This window comes from Balaenoptera ricei, chromosome 1 (genome assembly GCF_028023285.1).
Source record: "Balaenoptera ricei isolate mBalRic1 chromosome 1, mBalRic1.hap2, whole genome shotgun sequence".
NCBI lineage: Eukaryota > Metazoa > Chordata > Mammalia > Artiodactyla > Balaenopteridae > Balaenoptera > Balaenoptera ricei.
This window is the reverse complement of record NC_082639.1, coordinates 65,884,050-65,904,302: the sequence shown is the minus strand read 5'-3', so window position 1 is coordinate 65,904,302 and position 20,253 is coordinate 65,884,050. Positions and strand designations below refer to the sequence as shown.

General features: G+C 35.8%; 1 protein-coding gene across 2 annotated transcripts in view; it reads right to left on the bottom strand.

Moving 5' to 3' along the window:
• MSH4 (mutS homolog 4) overlaps window positions 1–20,253 on the bottom strand; it is an 87,619-nt gene that overhangs the window by 46,624 nt on the left and 20,742 nt on the right. For both annotated transcript variants that reach the window (XM_059924592.1, XM_059924582.1), the window contains exon 7: window positions 17,264–17,331. In XM_059924592.1, coding sequence (XP_059780575.1) covers window positions 17,264–17,331 — 68 coding nt within the window. The remainder of the gene's footprint in view (window positions 1–17,263; window positions 17,332–20,253) is intronic.

Here is a 20,253-nt window from a genome sequence, read left to right as displayed (position 1 = left end):
CTGAATCCAAACCTCCCAGATAGTTATAGAACATGAATTTCCCTCATCGGTTCCTGTTTACGCAAGTAAAACAATTTTCATAATTCCAGCGGTCCAAATTATTTATAGTTTTTCAAAATAAAGCAACATCAACATTCTAAATTTTATAAATAAATTTTTAAAAAATCAAATCATACCATCTCCAAAGCCAAACAGTGGTACTAAACCTGGGGAAATGAGGAATGTTTGTGAATGGACTAATTTACCAATACTGACAAGGAGTTTTAGGATATTACAATTATGATATAATGTGCTTGATATAGAGCTGTTTTGTTATTTTTATTGAAATAGTTGATTTACAATGTTGTATTAGTGTCAAGTGTACAGCAAAGTGGTTCAGTTTTACATATATATAAATATATCAAGAATATATAAAGATTAAATAATATGTAATACATATTCTTTTTTTACATTCTCTTCCATTATAGGTTATTACAAGATATTGAGTACACTTCCGTGTGCTATATAGTAGGCCCTTGCTGGTTTTCTATTTTATATATAGTAATGTGTATATTTTAATCCCAAACTCCTAATTTATCCCTCCCCCTCTCCCACTTAGTAACCACAAGTTTGTTTTCTACGTTTGTGAGTCCATTTCTGTTTTGTAAATAAGTTCGTTGTGTCATTCTTTGGATTCCACATAAGCGATATCATATGGTATTTTTCTTTCTCTGTCTCGCTTACTTCACTTATCTTGATAATCTCTAGGTCCATCCATGTTGTTGCAAACGGCGTAATTTCATTCTTTTTTATGGCTATTATTCCATTGTGTGTGTGTGTGTGTCTGTGTGGGTATACATGACATCTTCTTTATCCATTCATCTGTCAATGGACACTTAGGTTGCTTCCATGCCTTGGCTACTGTTTTTTTTTTTTCTTTAATAAATTTATTTATTTATTTTTGGCTGCACTGGGTCTTCGTTGCTGCACGTGGTCTCTCCCTAGCTGCAGCGAGTAGGGGTTACTCTTTGTTGCGGTGCATGGGCTTCTCATTGTGGTGGCTTATCTTGTTGCAAAGCACGGGCTCTAGGTGCGCGGGCTTCAGTAGTTGTGGCTTGCAGGCTCTAGAGCGCAGGCTCAGTAGTTGTGGTGCACGGGCTTAGTTGCTCTGTGGCATGTGGGATCTTCCCGGACCAGGGCTCAAACCCATGTCCTCTGCACTGGCAGGCGGATTCTTAACCACTGCACCACCAGGGAAGTCCCTTGGTGCATGTATCTTTTTGAATTGTTTTTCTCCAGATATATGCCTAGTAGTAGGATTGCAGGATCATATGGTAGCTCTATTTTTAGTTTTTTAAGGAACCACCATACTGTTCTCCATAGTGGCTGTACCAATTTACATTCCCACCAACTGTGTAGGAGGGTTCCCTTTCCTCCACACCCTCTCCAGCATTTATTATTTATAGACTTTTTAATCATGGCCATTCTGACTGGTGTGAGGTGATACCTCACTGAAGTTTTCATTTCCATTTCTCTAGTAATTAGCAATGTTCATGTGCTTTTTGGCCATCTGTATGTCTTCTTAGAGAAAATGCCTTTTTAGATCTTCTGCCCATTTTTTAAAAAAATATTTATTTAGCCTCTGTTGGGTGTTAGTTGCGGCATGCAGGATATTTCGTTGCAGCATGCAGGTTCTTCATCGCAGTGCGCAGGCTTCTCTCTAGTTGTGGCATGCGGGCTCCAGAGCATGTGGGCTCTGTAGTTGTGGCACATGGGCTCCAGAGAGCATGGGCTCTGTAGTTGCGGCACATGGGCTCTCTAGTTGTGGCGTGCAAGCTTAGTTGCCCTGCAGCATGTGGGACCTTAGTTCCCTGACCAGGGATCGAACCGGCATCCCCTGCATTGAAAGGTGAATTCTTAACCACTGGACCACCAGGGAAGTCTCATTCTGCCCATTTTTTGATTGGGCTGTCTGTTTTTTGATATTGAGCTGTATGAGCTGTTTGTATATTTTGGAGATTAATCCCTTGTCAGTCGCATCATTTGCAAATATTTTTCTCCCATTCTGTAAGTTGTCTTTTTTCTTTTTTTATGGTTCCCTTTACTGCACAAAAACTTTTAAATTTAATTAGGTCCCATTTATTTATTTTTGGTTTTACTTCCATTACTCTAGGAGATGGATCCAAAAAGATACTGCTGTGATTTATGTCAAAGTGTGTTCTGCCTATGTTTTCCTCTAAGAGTTTTATAGTACCTGGTCTTACATTTAGGTCTTTAATCCATTTTGAGTTTATTTTCTGTATGGTGTTAGAGAATGTTCTAATTTCATTCTTTTACATGTAGGTGTCCAGTTTTCCCAGCACCACTTATTGAAGAGACTGTCTTTTGTGCATTACATATTCCTGCCTCCTCTGTCATAGATTAATTGACCATAAGTGCGTGGGTTTATCTCTGGGCTTTCTGTCCTGTTCCATTGATCTATATATCTCTGTTTTTGTACCAGTACCACACTGTTTTGATTACTGTAGCTTTGTAGTACAGTCCGAAGTCAGGGGACCTGATTCCTCCACCTCCACTTTTCTTTCTCAAGATTGCTTTGGCTATTCAGGGTTTTTTGTGTTTCCATACAAAATTTTAAAAATTTTGTTCTAGTTCTGTGAAAAATGCCATTGGTAATATGATAGGGATTGCACTGAATCTGTAGATTGCCTTGGGTAGTATAGTCATTTTGACAATACTGATTTTTCCAATCCAAGAACATGGATATCTTTCCATCTGTTTGTGTCATCTTCAGTTTCTTTCATCAGTGTCTCATAGTTTTTGGAGTATAGGTCCGTTGCCTCCTTAGAAAGGTTTATTCCTGGTATTTTATCCTTTCTGATGTGATGGTAAATAGGACTGTTTTCTTAATTTCTCTTTCTGAACTTTCATTGTTAGTGTATAGAAATGCAACAGATTTCTGTGTACTACTTCTGTATCCTACAACTTTAACAAATTCATTGATGAGCTCTAGTATCTTCAGGATTTACTATGTCTGCTATCATGTCATCTGCAAACAGTGAGAGTTTTACTTCTTCTTTTCCAATTTGGATTCCTTTTTTTCTCTGATTGCCATGGATAGGACTTCCAAAATGATGTTGAATAGAAGTGGCGAGAGTTGACATCCTTGTCTTGTTCCTGATCTTAGAGGAAATGCTTTCAGCTTTTCACCAATGAGTATGATGTTAGCTGTGGATTTGTCATATATGGCCTTTATAATATGTTGAGGTAGGTTCTCTCTATGCCCACTTTCTGGAGAGTTTTTATCATAAATGGATGTTGAATTTTATCAAAAGCTTTTTCTGCATCTATTGAGATGATCACATGGTTTTTATTCTTCATTTTGTTAATGTGGTGTCTCATACTGATTGATTTGTGGATATTGAAAAATCCTTGCATCCCTGGGATAAATCCCACTTGAATATGGTGTATGATCCTTTTAGTGTATTGTTGGATTTGGTTTGCTAGAAATTTGTTGAGGATTTTTGCATCTATGTTCATCAGTGATACTGACCTGTAATTTTTTCTTTATGGTATCGTTGTCTGGTTTTGATATCAGGGTGATGGTGGCTTTATAGAATGAGTTTGGAAGTGTTCCTTCCTCTGAAATTTTTTGGAATAGTTTCAGAAGGACAGGTGTTAACTCTTCTCTAAATGTTTGACAGAATTCCCCTGTGAAGCCATCTGGTCCTGGACTTTTGTTTGAGGGGAGTTTTTTAACCTCAGATTCAATTTCAGTACTTGTAACTGGTTTGTTCATGTTTTCTACTTCTTGCTGGTACAGTCTTGGAAGATTGTATCTTTCTAAAAATGTGTCCATTTCTTCTAGGTTGTCCATTTTATTGGCATATAATTGCTTGTAGTAATCTCTTATGGCCCTTTTTATTTCTGTGGTGTCAGTTGTAACTTCTTTTTCATTTCTAATTTTATTGATTTGAGCCCTCTCGCTTTTTTTCTTGATGAGTCTGGCTAAAGATTTATCAATTTTGTTTATCTTTTCAAAGAACCGGCTTTTAGTTTTGTTGATCTTTTCTGTTTTTTTAGTCTCTATTTCATTTATTTCTGCTCTGATCTTTATGATTTCTTTCCTTCCATTAACTTCGGGTTTTGTTTGTTCTTCTTTCTCTAGTTGCTTTAGGTGTAACATTAGGTTGTTTATTTGAGATTTTTCTTGTTTCCTGAGGTAAGCTTGTATTGCTATGAGCAATTTCTCTTTGAAGCCTCCTAACCTATATCCCCATTGCACAATACCCGGACTTTTCCAAGACTATATGGATCAATTTAGAAGAAATACTCAAATGAATGTTGTTAGCCCCAAAACAAGTTATCTCATGCTCTCTTATAATGAATCACTGAAACTAAATGGAAGATTAAAAATAAATAAAATTCACCAAACATAAGACAATTATCATCACTATTACCAAAGAAGAACATCTTCCAAAAATAGCCAAGATACTCTTGAAGAAGAACAGCATGGAAAGACTAATGAATATCAACTTATAATAGAGTAATTAAGAAACTGTGGTATCAGCACAAGGGCAGACAGAGAGACCAATGGTATAGAATAGAGTCTAGAAAGAAAATCATATATGGGCACTTGATTTATGACAAAGGTTGACTGTGGAGCAGTAGGCAAAGGAAAGTCTTCTCCATAAATGGTACCAATACGATCATGAATCTGTACAACAAAAAATTAAATATGGCCCCTTCTTCACACCACATACAAATATCAATTCCAGGTGGACTGTAGATCTAAACATAAAACAATAAAGCATCTGGAATATAACAAAGAAGAATACTCTCATTACCTTGGATATTCTAACCAAACTTCTATAAGTTCCATAATTGATGATTTGGCACACATTAATCACAGGTTCAAACTAATGGCCAAGTTGTTTACATCTCCCCCATGGTCTGGTTTTTGTGGGCACACAAAAATCACATTACAAATACTCCAACCACAAATCCCACCATATGTGTTTTGCTTCTTACCAAATAGGGGACGTTTTCACCTAACAAGTTCCTACTACTGCAGTAATTTAGGGTTTTGCAATATTTTTCCCCCAGTCCTCCACCTCCTGAGTAATCCTGGTACCTCCCCATGTGATTCTGCATGACGTACTTCTTTCTCTCAGGAATTGCAAGTAATAAGAATATCCTTTGGACTTCCCTGGTGGTGCAGTGGTTAAGAACCCGCCTGCCAACACAGAGGACATGGGTTCAAGCCCTGGTCCAGGAAGATTCCACATGCCGCGGAGCAACTAAGTCCATGTGCCACAACTACTGAGCCTGTGCTCCACAACAAGAGAAGCCACCGCAATGAGAAGCCCACGCACCACAACAAAGAGTAGCCCCCGCTCACCGCAACTAGAGAAAGCCCGCGCACAGCAACAAAGAGGCAATGCAGCCAAAAATAAATAAATAAATAAATTTAGATTAAAAAAAATATATATATATAGCCTTTAAATGGCATTAGCTGGGCTTCCGTGGTGGCGCAGTGGTTGAGAATCTGCCTGCCAATGCAGGGGACACGGGTTCGAGCCCTGGTCTGGGAAGATCCCACATGCCGCGGAGCAACTAGGCCCGTGAGCCACAGCTACTGAGCCTGCGTGTCTGGAGCTTGTGCTCCGCAACAAGAGAGGCCACGATAGTGAGAGGCCCGTGCACCGCAATGAAGAGTGGCCTCCACTTGCCGCGACTAGAGAAAGCCCTTGCACAGAAACAAAGACCCAACACAACCAAAAATAAATAAATAAATAAATAAATAAATAATAAAAATAAAGGAATTCCTTTAAAAACAAAATGGCATTAGCCTCTCCATGTCATCACTCAGTGATCTCCATAAATTAAAATCCCATGGGTACAATCAAGACACTGGGGTAGGTAAAGACTTCTTAAGCAGGATACCACAAACACTAACTATAAAGGAAAGAAATAAACTAGACTACATTTAAATTAAAGACTTCTAGTAAGTCAGACAGAGACAAATACCACATGATCTCACTTGTACATGGATCTAAAAACAAACAAAAACCAAACTCATAAATACAGGGAACAGATTGGTGGTTGCCAGAGTTAGGATGTGGGGGAGAGGCAAAATGGGAGAAGAAGGTCAAAAGGTACAAACTTCCAGCTATAAAATAAATAAGTCGTGGGGATGTAATATATGGCATGGTGACTATAGTTAATGACACTGTATTGCATATTTGAAAGTTACTAAGAGTGTAGGTCTTAAAGTCCTCATCATGAGAAAAAAATTTAGAACTATGCATGGGGATGGATGTTAACTAGACTTACTGTGGTGACTGTTTCATAATATATACAAAATAATGAATCATAAAAAAAGAATTTCTATTCATCAAAAGACACCACTGATGCAGGATAGGTTCTCCAAAATCCAATTTTTAGAAACCAAATAATTTATTTGAAAAGTAATTCCAGGAAGTATAGGCAAGAGAGTGGGGAAGTAAGAAGGCAAGGGAAGAACATCAATATAGGATGTAATGATGATCCGGTTACCAGTGTATGGTACCGTGGCTCAATCCTGCTGGAGACCTCTCAGAGATGGTGTAAAGTAAGCTTCAGAAACTACTTCCAGAGGTAAGGAAAATGGGGCATTTATTCACCAACTTCAGTTCAGTATTCGTCAAGACCTATCAGTGGGTCAGCAACTCCCTGATTACTCTCTAGTCTCTCCTGTGGCCAGAGAAAGTCCTCAGGCAGAAAGTTTCTGCTTGCTTGCAGTGAGAAGCCTTCCATACACGAAAGTGAATACCAAGGAGATGCGGGTGGCACACCAACAATGTCTACTCCACAATACTGAGCAAAAAAAGCCAATTACAAAGTGGGAGAAGATATTCGCAACACAGAAGCAATGAAGGGCTTATATAAACAGCTCTACAAATCAAAAAAGATGATAACTCAATAGAAAAATGGGCAAGACCTTCACAAAAGAAGATAGTCAAATGGTCAATATACATATGAAAGGGTGTTCAACCTCATTAACAGGAAAATGCAAATTAAAACCACAATGAAATACTACTATCTACCAACCACTATGGCTAGATTTTTAAACTGACAATATCAGGTTTTGGATAAGAGCAATGGGACTTCTCATACCCTCCTGATGGGACTGTAAATTAGTACAATCATTTTGAAAAACATTTTGGCAAACATCATGTTTGCCAAAAGTTCAACTAAAGTTGAAGATACACCTCAAGACTCAGAAGTTCTATTCCTATGTACCCAATAAAAATATGTTCAAAATTTTATTAAGAAGCAGGTATAAAATGATTAAGCAGTATTATTTCTAATTGCCAAAACCTGCCAACAACTCAGAAGTCCAACAACAGTGAACTGAATAATGGCATACTCATACAGTGGAATACTATATAGCAATGGAAATAAATAAGCTATAGCTACATGCAACATGACTAAATCTTACAAACACAATGTTGGATAGAAGAAGCCAGATATAAAAAATACACGCTGAATGATTCCTTATATTTAAAGTTTTTAAAAGAACAGGTAAAACTAAGTTATAAAGGAAAACAAAAAAGTAATTTATAATAAAAAGTGGTTTCTTTTTGGAGGGAGGTAGAGAATAATGAACAGGAAGGAACAGAAGGGGAGTTCTGAAGTACTGGCAATATCTGTTCCTTAACTGAGTGGTCATCACATGGGTGTTCACTGTTGTAATGCCTGAATACATTTCTGGCTGTAACAATTGGGTATAACAATTGGATTCTACTGGCATCTAGTGGGTAGAAGCTATGAATACTGCTAAACATTTTAGAACGCACAGAACAGTAAAAGAATTATCCATCCCAACATGTCAATAGTGCCAAGTTTGAGAAATCCTGCTGTGGAGGAGTTGTCTTACTATATTTACACAGGTACTCTCTTAACCTCTTATATCACTAGTGATTTCCTGTTTCTTCTTTCTCTGTCTCTCCTTCCAATCTCTTCCTACCTTAATGGCTTTGAAAAAGTAAACTGCAATGAATCTTACAGCTGCAAGGTACTAAGTGTTGCCCATACCACATGAGCAGAGAGGCAGACCCTTCCCTAGGTGAGTACTCCAGATGAGTATCCAGCCCTGAATGACACCTTAACTGCAGTTTGTAAGACCCTAAGCAGAGAACCAAGCTAAGATATGCATAGACTCCTAACTGACAGAAACTGTGAGATAATAAATATGTGTAGTTTTAAGCTGCTATAGTTGAGGTCATTTGTTATGCAGCAATAGAACACTAATACAGTCTCTTTACAGCTTGCTTCTTAAAGCCAAGAAGAGAAAGAGTTTCTTTGTGGAGAACTGGGAGACAATTCTCTACTGGCCTTTTGCATTTTTGCACATCTTATGAGCAAAGGCACTGACTGCCTTTGTTCTGGACAGACTTTTCCAGGATGTTTATATAGTGAATAGCCTTGAAAGATATAGTGTCTCCTTCTAGAGCAAAGGGCAGGTTTGCTTACAGTCTCAGAAGATAAAGATGGTGCCTCCCTGCATAATAGCAGGCAAATATGCTTACTGCCCATTATAAAAGATTCAGGTTCCCTAAGATCAGCAATTCTCTCTTGTAAAACTGTATGTGCAGGTATCACCTAGCCCTCTTCACATCGCCCTGTGGGAAATGGAGCTTAGGGAATCAGGGCAAGAAAATGTTGATACTCTGGATACTGCTATTGTGAGTATAAAGTCCTTTCTCTCTGATCTAGGAGTCTGTGTCTTCTGTCAGCATTTATGAAACTGTGGCAGGCTAACTTGTTAGCTTGCAAGTAGGGTAGAATATCAGATCCCTTACAGTTCCTGAAAATACTATGCTGTAATTGCTTTTTTTTAACCAAAATCTCAAAATGAATTATAAATTCCTTTGGATTAGAGATTTACTTCTTACTGTATCCCTAGCACTCATTACAATGCTTGGTAAAATAACTTGTTGAATTAATTAAAGAAGGAGCCATGTACTACATACTCTATATGGCAGTCTGAAATCAGTGGAAAAAAATTAAAAGTTATTCAAAACAAAGCAAAGAAACTTGGGTAAAAACTCGAAAAAAAATCTTTGATATCAAAGTTTTCAAATGTTGCAGGAAGTATTTTGGATGTTTATAATGGAAAATACAAACATTCTTAATGCAATACATTAAATTGTAAGGTTATAAATACTGCATAAAAAGAAAAGACATTTGGATTAATTAAAATAATAAATTTAAGTTTTATTCTCAATGAATACTTATGATCAGAAAATATGCATTTTCTAAAATCAATATTCTTAAAGAGAAAATATGAGAATTCATCTTAGGCAAACAATTCCATACTGGAAATTTTCAGAGAACGTTTAGTTCATTCAGAAGTTTAAGCCAATCATAAAATTCAGCCAAAAGAACATTTAGTTCATCCACAAGCTTAAGCAAATAATGCAATTTAACCAGCACAAGTCTGAACTAATTTAGTAAATATCATGTTTAATTAAGATATATATACATGCTTATATTAAACGAAGGAAAAGCCTCATTTAAAATATATCTCCAGATGGTTAAGGAAACAGCAACTGAGAAACAGTATAAGGAATACTGAAATTCATGAATTATGTATAAAGTCAATATATTGCTTAAGTTTCCTTAAAAGTTAGTATATCTCATCTGAAAAGTATTTTTTTTACTTTATTTTTTTCCTTTTTTTGAAATGTTTTATTGGAGTATAGTTGATTTACAATGTTGTGTTAGTTTCAGGTGTGGAAAGTACTTTTTAAAAAGCCTCCACAAACGACAGATGTGCTGGTTAAGGAAAAAATGTACAACTATGACTGATTCCCCCAAAACTAAAAAGGGTGGGAAGTAACACTGGCCCATAAAAACCTTATGGAGCTAGTTACAGATTGCCTTTTCTAGACTGGAAAAAAGGATTCCAGATTCTCAGTTTACAGAATTACCTTACACTTAGCCCACTGGGCTTTTCTAAAATCTGACAGTCAAACTGATTACAGAAGCTGGTTATTTAATCACAGATATTTCCCAGAGAGTTAGTTGGCTAAATTGATATTCCTTTCTTAATATAACCAGAAACAGTCTAATGCAAAAACATGTACAGCTGACCCTTGAACAACACAGGTTTGAACTGCATGGGTCCACTTAAATGCAGATTTTTTTCAATAAATACACATATGTACTGGAGATGTATTTTCTCTTCCTTATGATTTTCTTAATAACGTTTTCTTTTCTCTAGCTTACTTTATTGTACGAATACAGTATAAAAACATATAACATACAAAATATGTATTAATCAGCTGTTTATGTTATCAGTAAGGACTCCAGTCAACAGTAGGCTATCAATAGTTAAGTTTGGGGGAGGCCAAAAATTATATGAGGATTTTCAATTTGCAGGGGGTCAGCACCCCTAAACCTCATGTTGTTCAAGGGTCAATGGTATATTATTAATTCTTATAGCCAGCGAAACTAAACCATGAATATGTATGACTGTGTAATACTACACATTACACAAGGTGACAACAAAGAGACTGCTCTCGGGTATAATCTGATAATTAATTCTTTCCTATAATAAAATGTTACCTGAATCTAATGATGAGGAAACATCAGACAAACCCAAATTGAGAGAAAATACATACCCGTAATTTTCAAGTGTCAAGGTCATGATTGAAGACTAAATAGACACAAAAACTAAAGGCAATGCTTGATTCTTAACTGAATCCTTTTTCTACGAGGACATTATTGGCGAGACTTCCCTGGTGGTCTAGTGGTAAAGAATCCGCCTTACAATGCAGGGGACGCAGGTTCAATCCCTGGTCAGGGAACTAAGATCCCACATGCCGTGGGGCAACTAAGCCCGTGCGCGCCTCAACTAGAGAGCCTGCATGCTGCAAACTACAGAGCCCACACGCTCTGGAACCTGCGTGCCATAACTACAGAGCCCACGTGCCCTGGAGCCTGCACAACAAAACTAGAGAGAAGCCTGCATGCCGCAACAAAAGATCCCGCATGCCTCAACGAAGATCCCTCATGCCACAACTAAGACCCGATGCAGCCAAAAATAAATAAAATAAATACATCTTAAAAAAAAATAATAAAGGATATTATTGACAAAATTGGAAAAACCTGAATGGGGTGTGAGGATTTAATGTTATTAAATGGTATTATCATCGTTAATTTCCTTATTTTGAAGGTGTACTGTGGTTGAATAGGAGAATATCCTTGTTGTAAGAAATACTAACGTATTTGAGAGTGACAGAGCATCATGTCAGCAACTAACTCTTAAAATTTTCGGGAAAATAAGTTCTTTGTAATGTACTTGCAAATTTTCTGAAGATTTGAGATTTTATTTAATTTTTATTTTCACTTCCTAAAGATGCTGAAACCAAAAGGTCTTACATGCTTCCAGAGAATGGAGGGGGAACATATGTCAGTCATATCCAAAATTCAGGAGTCTCAATGGTTTCAACTTCTCAGTAGGAACATTATAAGCTACAAGACAGTGGGGAAATGCCTCCTAAATTCTGAAGGAAAATTACTTCCTGACGAATTCTATTTTCAGCAAAACTATCAATCAATCATGAGGAAATGATAAAACATTTCAGACATATAAAGTCTCACTCTTTCTCAAAAAGTTACTAAAAAATGTGCTCCATGAAAAGAAGAGAGTAAGTCAAAACAGAGGAAGACTTGGGATATAAATAACAAGAGATCCAGGACTTCCCTGATGGCCCAGTGGTTAAGAATCTGCCCTCCAATGCAGGGGACGTGAGTTGGATCCCTGGTCGGGGAACTAAGATCCCACATGCTGAGAGGCAACTAAGCCCACGCGCTGCAACTACTGACCATGTGGGCCACAACTAGAGAGAAGCCCATGTGCTGCAACAAGGAGCCTGCGCGCCACAGCGGAGGATCCTGCGTGCCACAACTAAGACCCAATGCAGCCAAAAATAAAATAAATAAACAAATATTAAAAAAAAAAGAGAGATCCAACACAGGAAAGACAAACAGTGATGTTGAAGAGAAATCTGGGGTCATAGCTGTATACTAGCGAAAGAGATGTAACCAATCCAGATTGGAAAAAGTTTGGAACCCGTGGGAGAGACATCTTCCAGAGGTTGAAACTGACTGAGTACCTGAAGTGAATGAATGAATACTGAGAGGATATTTAGAATACACTGAAAGGATATTTAGATAATTGGTGAAAACATCTATGCTTGAATTAGTGAAAGTACAAGGTAAACCACACAAAAAGTTATTAATTCTAGGGGAAAAATGTAAAAAGTTGTGCATGCTCAGTTCTGTGTAGCATGGATAGTCATAATCATTTTGATCTAACTAAAATTATGTTATAACCTTACTGGGTGAGGGGAAGTAGGGAAGTGTCCATGTTTATAGAAGGAAAAGGAAAGAAAGCTAAATAGTCTTCCTTCTGGAAGGGAATTAACATGTAATATCAAAGGATATATCAAGAAAATGAAAAGACAACCCAATAAATGGTAGAAAATATTTGTAAATCATATATACAATAAGGGACTTATATCCAGAATATATAAAGAACTCTTACAACTCAATAATAAAAATACAATCCAATCAAAAATTAGCAAAGGATATGAGTAAACATTTCTCCAAGGAAGATATACAAATGGCCAATAAGCACAAGAAAAGGTGCTCAACATCATTAGTCATATCAGCGAAATGCAAATAAAAACCACAAGAGACTACTTCATACCCACTAGGATGACTAGAATCAAAAAGTCAGATAATAACAAATGTTGACAAGGATGTGGAGAAATTGGGACCCTCATAGACTGCTGGTGGAAATGTAGAACGATAGTCACTTTGGAAAACAGTCTGGCAGTTCCTCAAACAATTAAACGTAGAGTTACCATATGACCCAGCAATTCCACTCTAGGTATAGATCCAAGATAAACAAAAACTTACATCCACACAAAAACTTGTATATAAATATTCATAGCAGCATTATTAATAATCAAAAGTGCAAACAACTCAAATGTTCATCAACTGATGAACAGATAAACAAAATGTGCTATATCTATACAATGGAATATTACTTATCAATAAAAAGAATCAAATATTGATGTATGCTACAATATGAATTAACCTGAAACATTATCCTAAGTGAAAAAAGCCAAACGTAAGAGACTACATATTGTGTGATTCTATTTATATGAAATGTCAAGAATAGGCAAATCTAAAGGAACAGATAGATTAGAAATGCCAAGAACTGGGGGGAAGAGGATTGGGAGGAATGGAAAGTGATTGCTAACGGGTACAGCGTTGTTTTTTGGGGTGATGAATACGTTCTAAAATTGACTATAGTGTTTGTTGTACAACTATGAATATACAAAACATGGTTAAATTGTATACTTCAAATGGGTGAAGTGTATGCTTTGTGAATTCTACCTTGATAAAGCTGTTATGTTTTAAAAAATAAACTGTGATATATGTAGAAATAAAATATATGACAATAGCTCAGTGGGAGGAATGGGGGGAATGGCAGCATACTACCATAAGGTTTTCTTTTTCAGGTTTATTGAGGTATAACTGACATATAAAATTATAAGATATTTAAAGTGTACATTGTGTTGATTTGATGTACATATACATTGCAAAAGGATCCCCCCATCTAGTTAATTAACACATCCATCACCTCACATATTTATCTTTCTTTTTGTATGTGAGAACATTTAAGATTTACTCTCTTGGCAAATTTCAATTATACAATAGTGTTATCAACTATAGTCACCATGTTTTACATTTGATCTGCAGATCTTATTCATCTTATAGTTGAAAGTTTGTACCCTTTTACCCACCTCTTCCTATTTCCCTGATCTGCAAGCCCTGGCAACAACTTTTCTACTCTCTCTTTCTGTGAGTTTGCTTTTTTTTTTTTTTTTTTTAGATTTCTCATACACGAAACCATGCAGTATTTATCTTTTTCTGTCTGGCTTATTTCACTTAGCATAATGCCCTCAATGCTACCCTTGTTGCCACAAACGGAAGTATTTCCTTCTTTCTCACGACTGCATAATATTCCAGTGTGTGTCTGTCTGTATCTTGGCTATTGTGAATAATGCTGCAATGAACATGGGAGTGCAGATATCTCTTCAGCATCCTGCTTCTATTTCATTTGGATATATACTTAGAAGTGGGATTGCTAGATCATATGGTAGTTCTATTTTTTTAATTTTTTGAGGAACTGCTATACGCTTTTCCATAAATTTAGCTGCACTAATTTACATTCCATCAATAATGCACAAGGGTTCCTTTTTCTCCACATCCTCACCAACACTTGCTATCTTATATCCTTTTGATGACAGGCATTCTAAAAAAGTGAGAGGTGATATCTCATTGTGGTTTTGATTTGCATTATCCTGATGATTAGTGATGCTGAACACCTTTTCACGCACCTGCTAGTCATTCATATGTCTTCTTTGGAAAAATATCTATTTGGTTCCTCTGACCATTTTTTTTTTTTTTTTTTTTTTTTTTTTTTTAAATTTTATTTATTTATTTATGGCTGCGTTGGGTCTTCGTTTCTGTGCGAGGGCTTTCTCCAGTTGCGGCGAGCGGGGGCCACTCTTCATCGCGGTGCGCGGGCCTCTCACTGTCGCGGCCTCTCCCGTTGCGGAGCACAGGCTCCAGACGCGCAGGCTCAGCAGTTGTGGCTCACGGGCCTAGTCGCTCCGTGGCATGTGGGATCTTCCCGGACCAGGGCTCGAACCCGTGTCCCCTGCATCGGCAGGCAGATTCTCAACCACTGCGCCACCAGGGAAGCCCCTCTGACCATTTTTTAATCAGATTGTTTGTTTTTTTGCTAATGAGTTATATGAGTTCTTTATATATTTTGAATATTAACTCCTTATCAGATATATGATTTGCAAATATTTTCTCCAATTCTGGAGTTACATTTTCATTTTATTGGTTATTTCTTTTGCTGTGCAGAAGTTTTTTAGTTGGATGTACTCCCAACTTGTGTTATTTTTGCTTTTGTTGCCACTACTCTATGGTTCTTATACCATATGTGAAGTGATGTAATATTATTTGAAGGTAGACTGAATTCAGCTAAAGATGTATTCTATAAACCTGAAAGCAACCATTACAATAACAAAACAATGAGTTCTATCCAATAAATCAACAGAGGAGTAAAATGGGATCATAAAAAATATTCAGTTAATCCAAAGGAAGGGAGAAGAAAAGGAGAAGAAAGCAAATAGAAAAAAGGTACCATGATGGCAGATTTAAATCAAAACATATCAATAATCTCATTAAGTATAAATGAAATAAACACCCTAATTAAAAGTAAGGTATTCTGGGAATTCCCTGGTGGTTCAGTGGTTAGGCCTCTGCACTTTCACTGCTGAGGGTGTAGGTTCAAATCCCTGGTCAGGGAACTAAGATCCCACAAGCTGCGTGGTCAAAAAAAATATAAAAAAAGAAGAAGAAGAAACAGGTAACCTGAATAGCATCATATCTATTAAATATTTAAGACGTTGAATTTAGAGTCAAAAACATTCCTACAAAGAAAATTCCAAGTTTTAATGGCTTCATTTGTGAATTCTACCAAACATTTAAGGAAGAAATAGTACCAGTTCTACACAAACACTATGAGAAAACTGAAGAGGAAGGAATGCTTCTAACCTCATTGTATGAAACCAACTAATTTTGTTCCAGACATCAGTTGGTCTAGGTTACCTCTCATTTGCATATATTGAATTTTAAGGTGTTTCAATTATTTAAGGAAACTTCCAATTATCTGCCTGCCCAACATCCAAAACTTTTCCATATAATGTTTTTATTGTAAATGAACCTTAAGAGTATTATCTCTACAATATGGAAAGGCTTCTTAAACATAGATAAGACTTCAATGGATTTGCAAAGTAATCAAATTTTAAATCAAATTTTACTGATGTACAAGACGTCTTTCCTTTTTAAGCACACGAGCAAAAATATACAGGTGATCCCTGAACAACATGGGTTTGAACGGTGCAGGTCCACTCATAGGTGGATTTTATTCAAAAAATACAGTATGACACAATCCAGTCGCAGAACCCTTGTATGCAGAGGGCTGACTGTAAAGTTACACACCTGCGTGGGTTTTCAACTGTATGGGGGGCGGGGAGGGGGCACTTCAACCCCTGCATTGTTCAACAGTCAACTGTACATGTATTTCATTAAAGTAAATATTTTTCAATTCACCTTAAATGGAAGAATGAAAACCATCTATTACTTTCTTTATAGAATGTGCCTATAGGCACTAAGTATTTACTTATTAATTATTTTTTTAATAGATCTTTATTGGAATATAATTGCTTCACAATACTATTAGTTTCTGTTGTACAATAACGTGAATCAGCCATATACATACATATATCCCCATATCCCCTCCCTTTTGAGCCTCCCTCCCACCCTCCCTATCCCACCTCTCTAAGTCATGGCAAAGCACCAAGCTGATCTCCCTGTGCTATGCTGCTGCTTCCCACTAGCTAACTATTTTACATTTGGTAGTGTATATATGTCGATGCTTCTCTCACTTTGTCCCAGCTTACCCTTGCCCACCATGTTCTCAAGTCCATTCTCTATGTCTACATCTTAATTCCTACCCTGCCACTAGGTTCATCAGTACCACTTTTTTTTTTTAGATTCCACATATATGTGTTAGCATACAGTATTTGTTTCTCTCCTTCTGACTTACTTCACTCTGTATGACAGACTCCAGGTCCATCCACCTCACTACAAATAACTCAATTTTGTTTCTTTTTATGGCTGAGTAATATTCCATTGTATATATGGCATTAAGTATTTAAATTTGTAAAATATCCAAAGACTTTGTTTCATTCTTAAAAGTTAAGCATATTTGAAAACTAATCAAACTTCACATAATGATCACCTTTTAAAGGACCTTTGGAACTAAAACAATTTTTCTCTAGTTTATTAAGCAAATTATTATAATCTAAGGTTTTTGAAAACTATATCCAAATTCTTTAAGTAAATATTTGATTAATGAAAATACACCAATTCCTCACCTAAGAAACTTTTAATTTTTAGTATATCATATATGATAATACATTGAGGAAAAAAGTTTCCTTTAAAAAGGCATAATACTCCAGATATTAATAATGAAGTACTTTTCCAAAAGATTTTCATATTTTCCAATTGTTACATCATATTAAGACAAGTTATATTACATAAGGTATAACAATATAACATAATTTATACATAAACATACCGTGTCTTGCTTTGGAATTTGGACTAAAACAGAAAGAAGCTGCTCTGTATCAAGAAATCTTGCTATAACTGAAACAAACAAACAGAAACTATGAGCAGTTAAACTTTATGTTACAGTTTTAAAATAGACACTATGTAAAATATTATCCTCAAGTAATAAAACAGAAGTTTTACCTGCAAATATTACTTGTTTGAATTATCTTCATCTATCTTACATTTACCAGGAGTAAAATAATAAATTCTAGTGGTCTTTTCCTAATTTTGATTACTCAGAACTTGTCTTCAAATTTTGCCACTGTTGATCACCCCTTCCTTCTTGAAACTCTACTTCTCTGACTTTTATATGTTGCTTATCATAATTTTCTTCCAACCTTTTTGACTTCTAAATTTTCTACATGATACTTAAAAGATCAGAGAAGATTAGTTTGAAAGCATAGTTCAACCACTAACCATATAACCTTTCAAAAGTTACATAACTTCTCTGAACTTTAGTTGTTCTCATATTTTAAATGTGGATAATAACATCTTCCTCCTAAGGTTGTAGTGAGGATTAAGTGCAATAATATGTGTAAAGTACCTTGCACATACCAGAGCTCAAAACTGTTATTTTATTCTTCTCAACTCATTTTCCAGCTTCAAGTACACTATAAAAGTATATGTATAGATAATTGGAATCTATCCCTTTTAAATGTCCCCAGGTGTTTTTTTCTTTACCTTAAACTATTGTAACTATTTCTTAATGACTCATGGTTATTATCATCATTGTTATGTGTGATCTCAAAAGTTTTTGTGTAAACTTATTGATACTTTCATGAAGTGGCCCCAAACTGTTATCCTTTAAAAAAAAGAACTAAATACAAAAATTTTATGTCACTTCTTTCTTGTTCAAACTTTTGATGTTCTTCAGTTTGCCTACCTCTAGAGCTGTGCTCCTTTCTAAATTACCACTTCTATGGTAATTATGTTAAAACTGTGGTTAAAAAATTAGAGTAAATAGGCTGAGTATACTATTATACTTGTTATACTATTATATTATACTACCGTGACATTTTACATGTGAGTCCACTAGTCAGACTCTCTTAAGCCCTCACATAGATGGGCCTTTCTCTTTTTCAGTCTCTTCTTTCTTCCTCTCCCCAAATCTACTGTAACAAACAAACAATGTTTCTAAAATAAGGATTTGACCATATATATTACTCTCTTGGTTTAGAATCATCACCGCCCTATTGATTTCAGGATAAAATCCAAATTTCTTAGCATTATATAAAGGCTCTTCATAAACCAGCCCCAATTCTCATTTCCTGCCATTCCCCAAGGCTTCAAGTCATAAATAACTACTGGCCATGCCTTAAATACAGCAAGTTCTTTTATAACAATGTAAGTATAACTGCAGAAGCTTATGTTAACTCTACCTTCCTCAACTTCCCAGAAAAACAAGTGTACCCTAGAAAGTAATGACTGCTCAAGATCACAGTCAGCAGCACCCATACCAGATCTTTATCCCAGCCACTGCATCCAAAAAACATTTTTGTTTACCGCTATGCACATCAACATACCTTGCCCAGGCATGTTCCCTTTGTCTTGAGTATCATTTCTAGAATTCTCCTGTTGTCAAAATCCTACTCATTCCCTTAAGACAGAGCTAAAATATTATCTCTGTGAATCCTGGATTCTATATTTATCCCAGCTCCTTCCTCTATGTTTCCACAAAATATTAAATTATTATTGTGTTTTTCACACTGTATCATATTTTTTTATTTAGAGTTCTGTGTCTCTAACATGAATGTAAGATCCCTGAGGACAAAAACTTATAACTTAATCTTCATGTTTTCATCCCTATTGTAGAATGCCTACAAGAAAGTACGTACTGTACTTTTTATGAGGTTCACATTCTCATATTTTAATAAACTATAAAAATTACCCTTGTTCTGTATTCCTGCTCCCCTATTTTATTACATGTTAAGATAAATTATAAACTGTCAAGATAAAGAAAACATAGAAATATTTAACATTTGTAGATGCCAATTTAAAACTTTCTGTAAAGTTTCAAATAAAATCCAAGTTTTTCATTAAAATCTCATCATATAGAACATTATAATCTTTGGAACAACAGAATACAATTTTCAACATGTTCAATAATAAATCAATAGCTTAACAAATATGAACACCCATTATGTCCTAGACTCATATGGGAATCATCCAACAAAACATTCACTTACAATACAGTAAGATAAGTGCCATAACAAGATACTATAGACAACATATAGAAAAGATACCTAATATAGACTTGGGGAGTCAGAGAGGCTTCTAGAAGAAGTGACATCTAAACTAGGATGGTAAATTATGAACTGAAGTTGGCTAAAGAGTAGTTTGGGAGAAGAGGTTGCAGAGAAGAAAGAGAAAAGATTCTAGACAAATATTACAGAGTGCAAAAGCCAGAACATGATATGCACAAAACAAGACACACAGATCAATGGAACAGAAATAAACCCATGCACATATGATCAATTAATCTATGACAAAGGAGGCAAGAACATACAATGGGGATAAGACAGTCTCTTCAATAAATGGTGCTGGGAAAACTGGACAGCTACATGCAAAAGAATGAAATTAGAATATTTTCTCACACCATATACAAAAATAAACGCAAAATAGATTAAACACCTAAATGTAAGACCTGACACCATAGAACTCCTAGAATATAACACAGACAGAACACTCTTTGACATGAATGGTCAATATTTTTTTGGATCTGTTTCCTAAGGCAAAGGAAATAAAAACAAAAATAAACAAATAAGACCTAATGAAACTTAAAAGCTTTTGCACAGCAAAGGAAACCACTGACAAAATGAAAAGACAGTCTACTGAATGGGAGAAAATATTTGCAAATGATATACCCGATAAGGGGTTAATATCCAAAATATATAAACAGCTCAAATAACTCAATATCAAAAAAACAAATAATCCAATTAAAAAATAGGCAGAAGACCT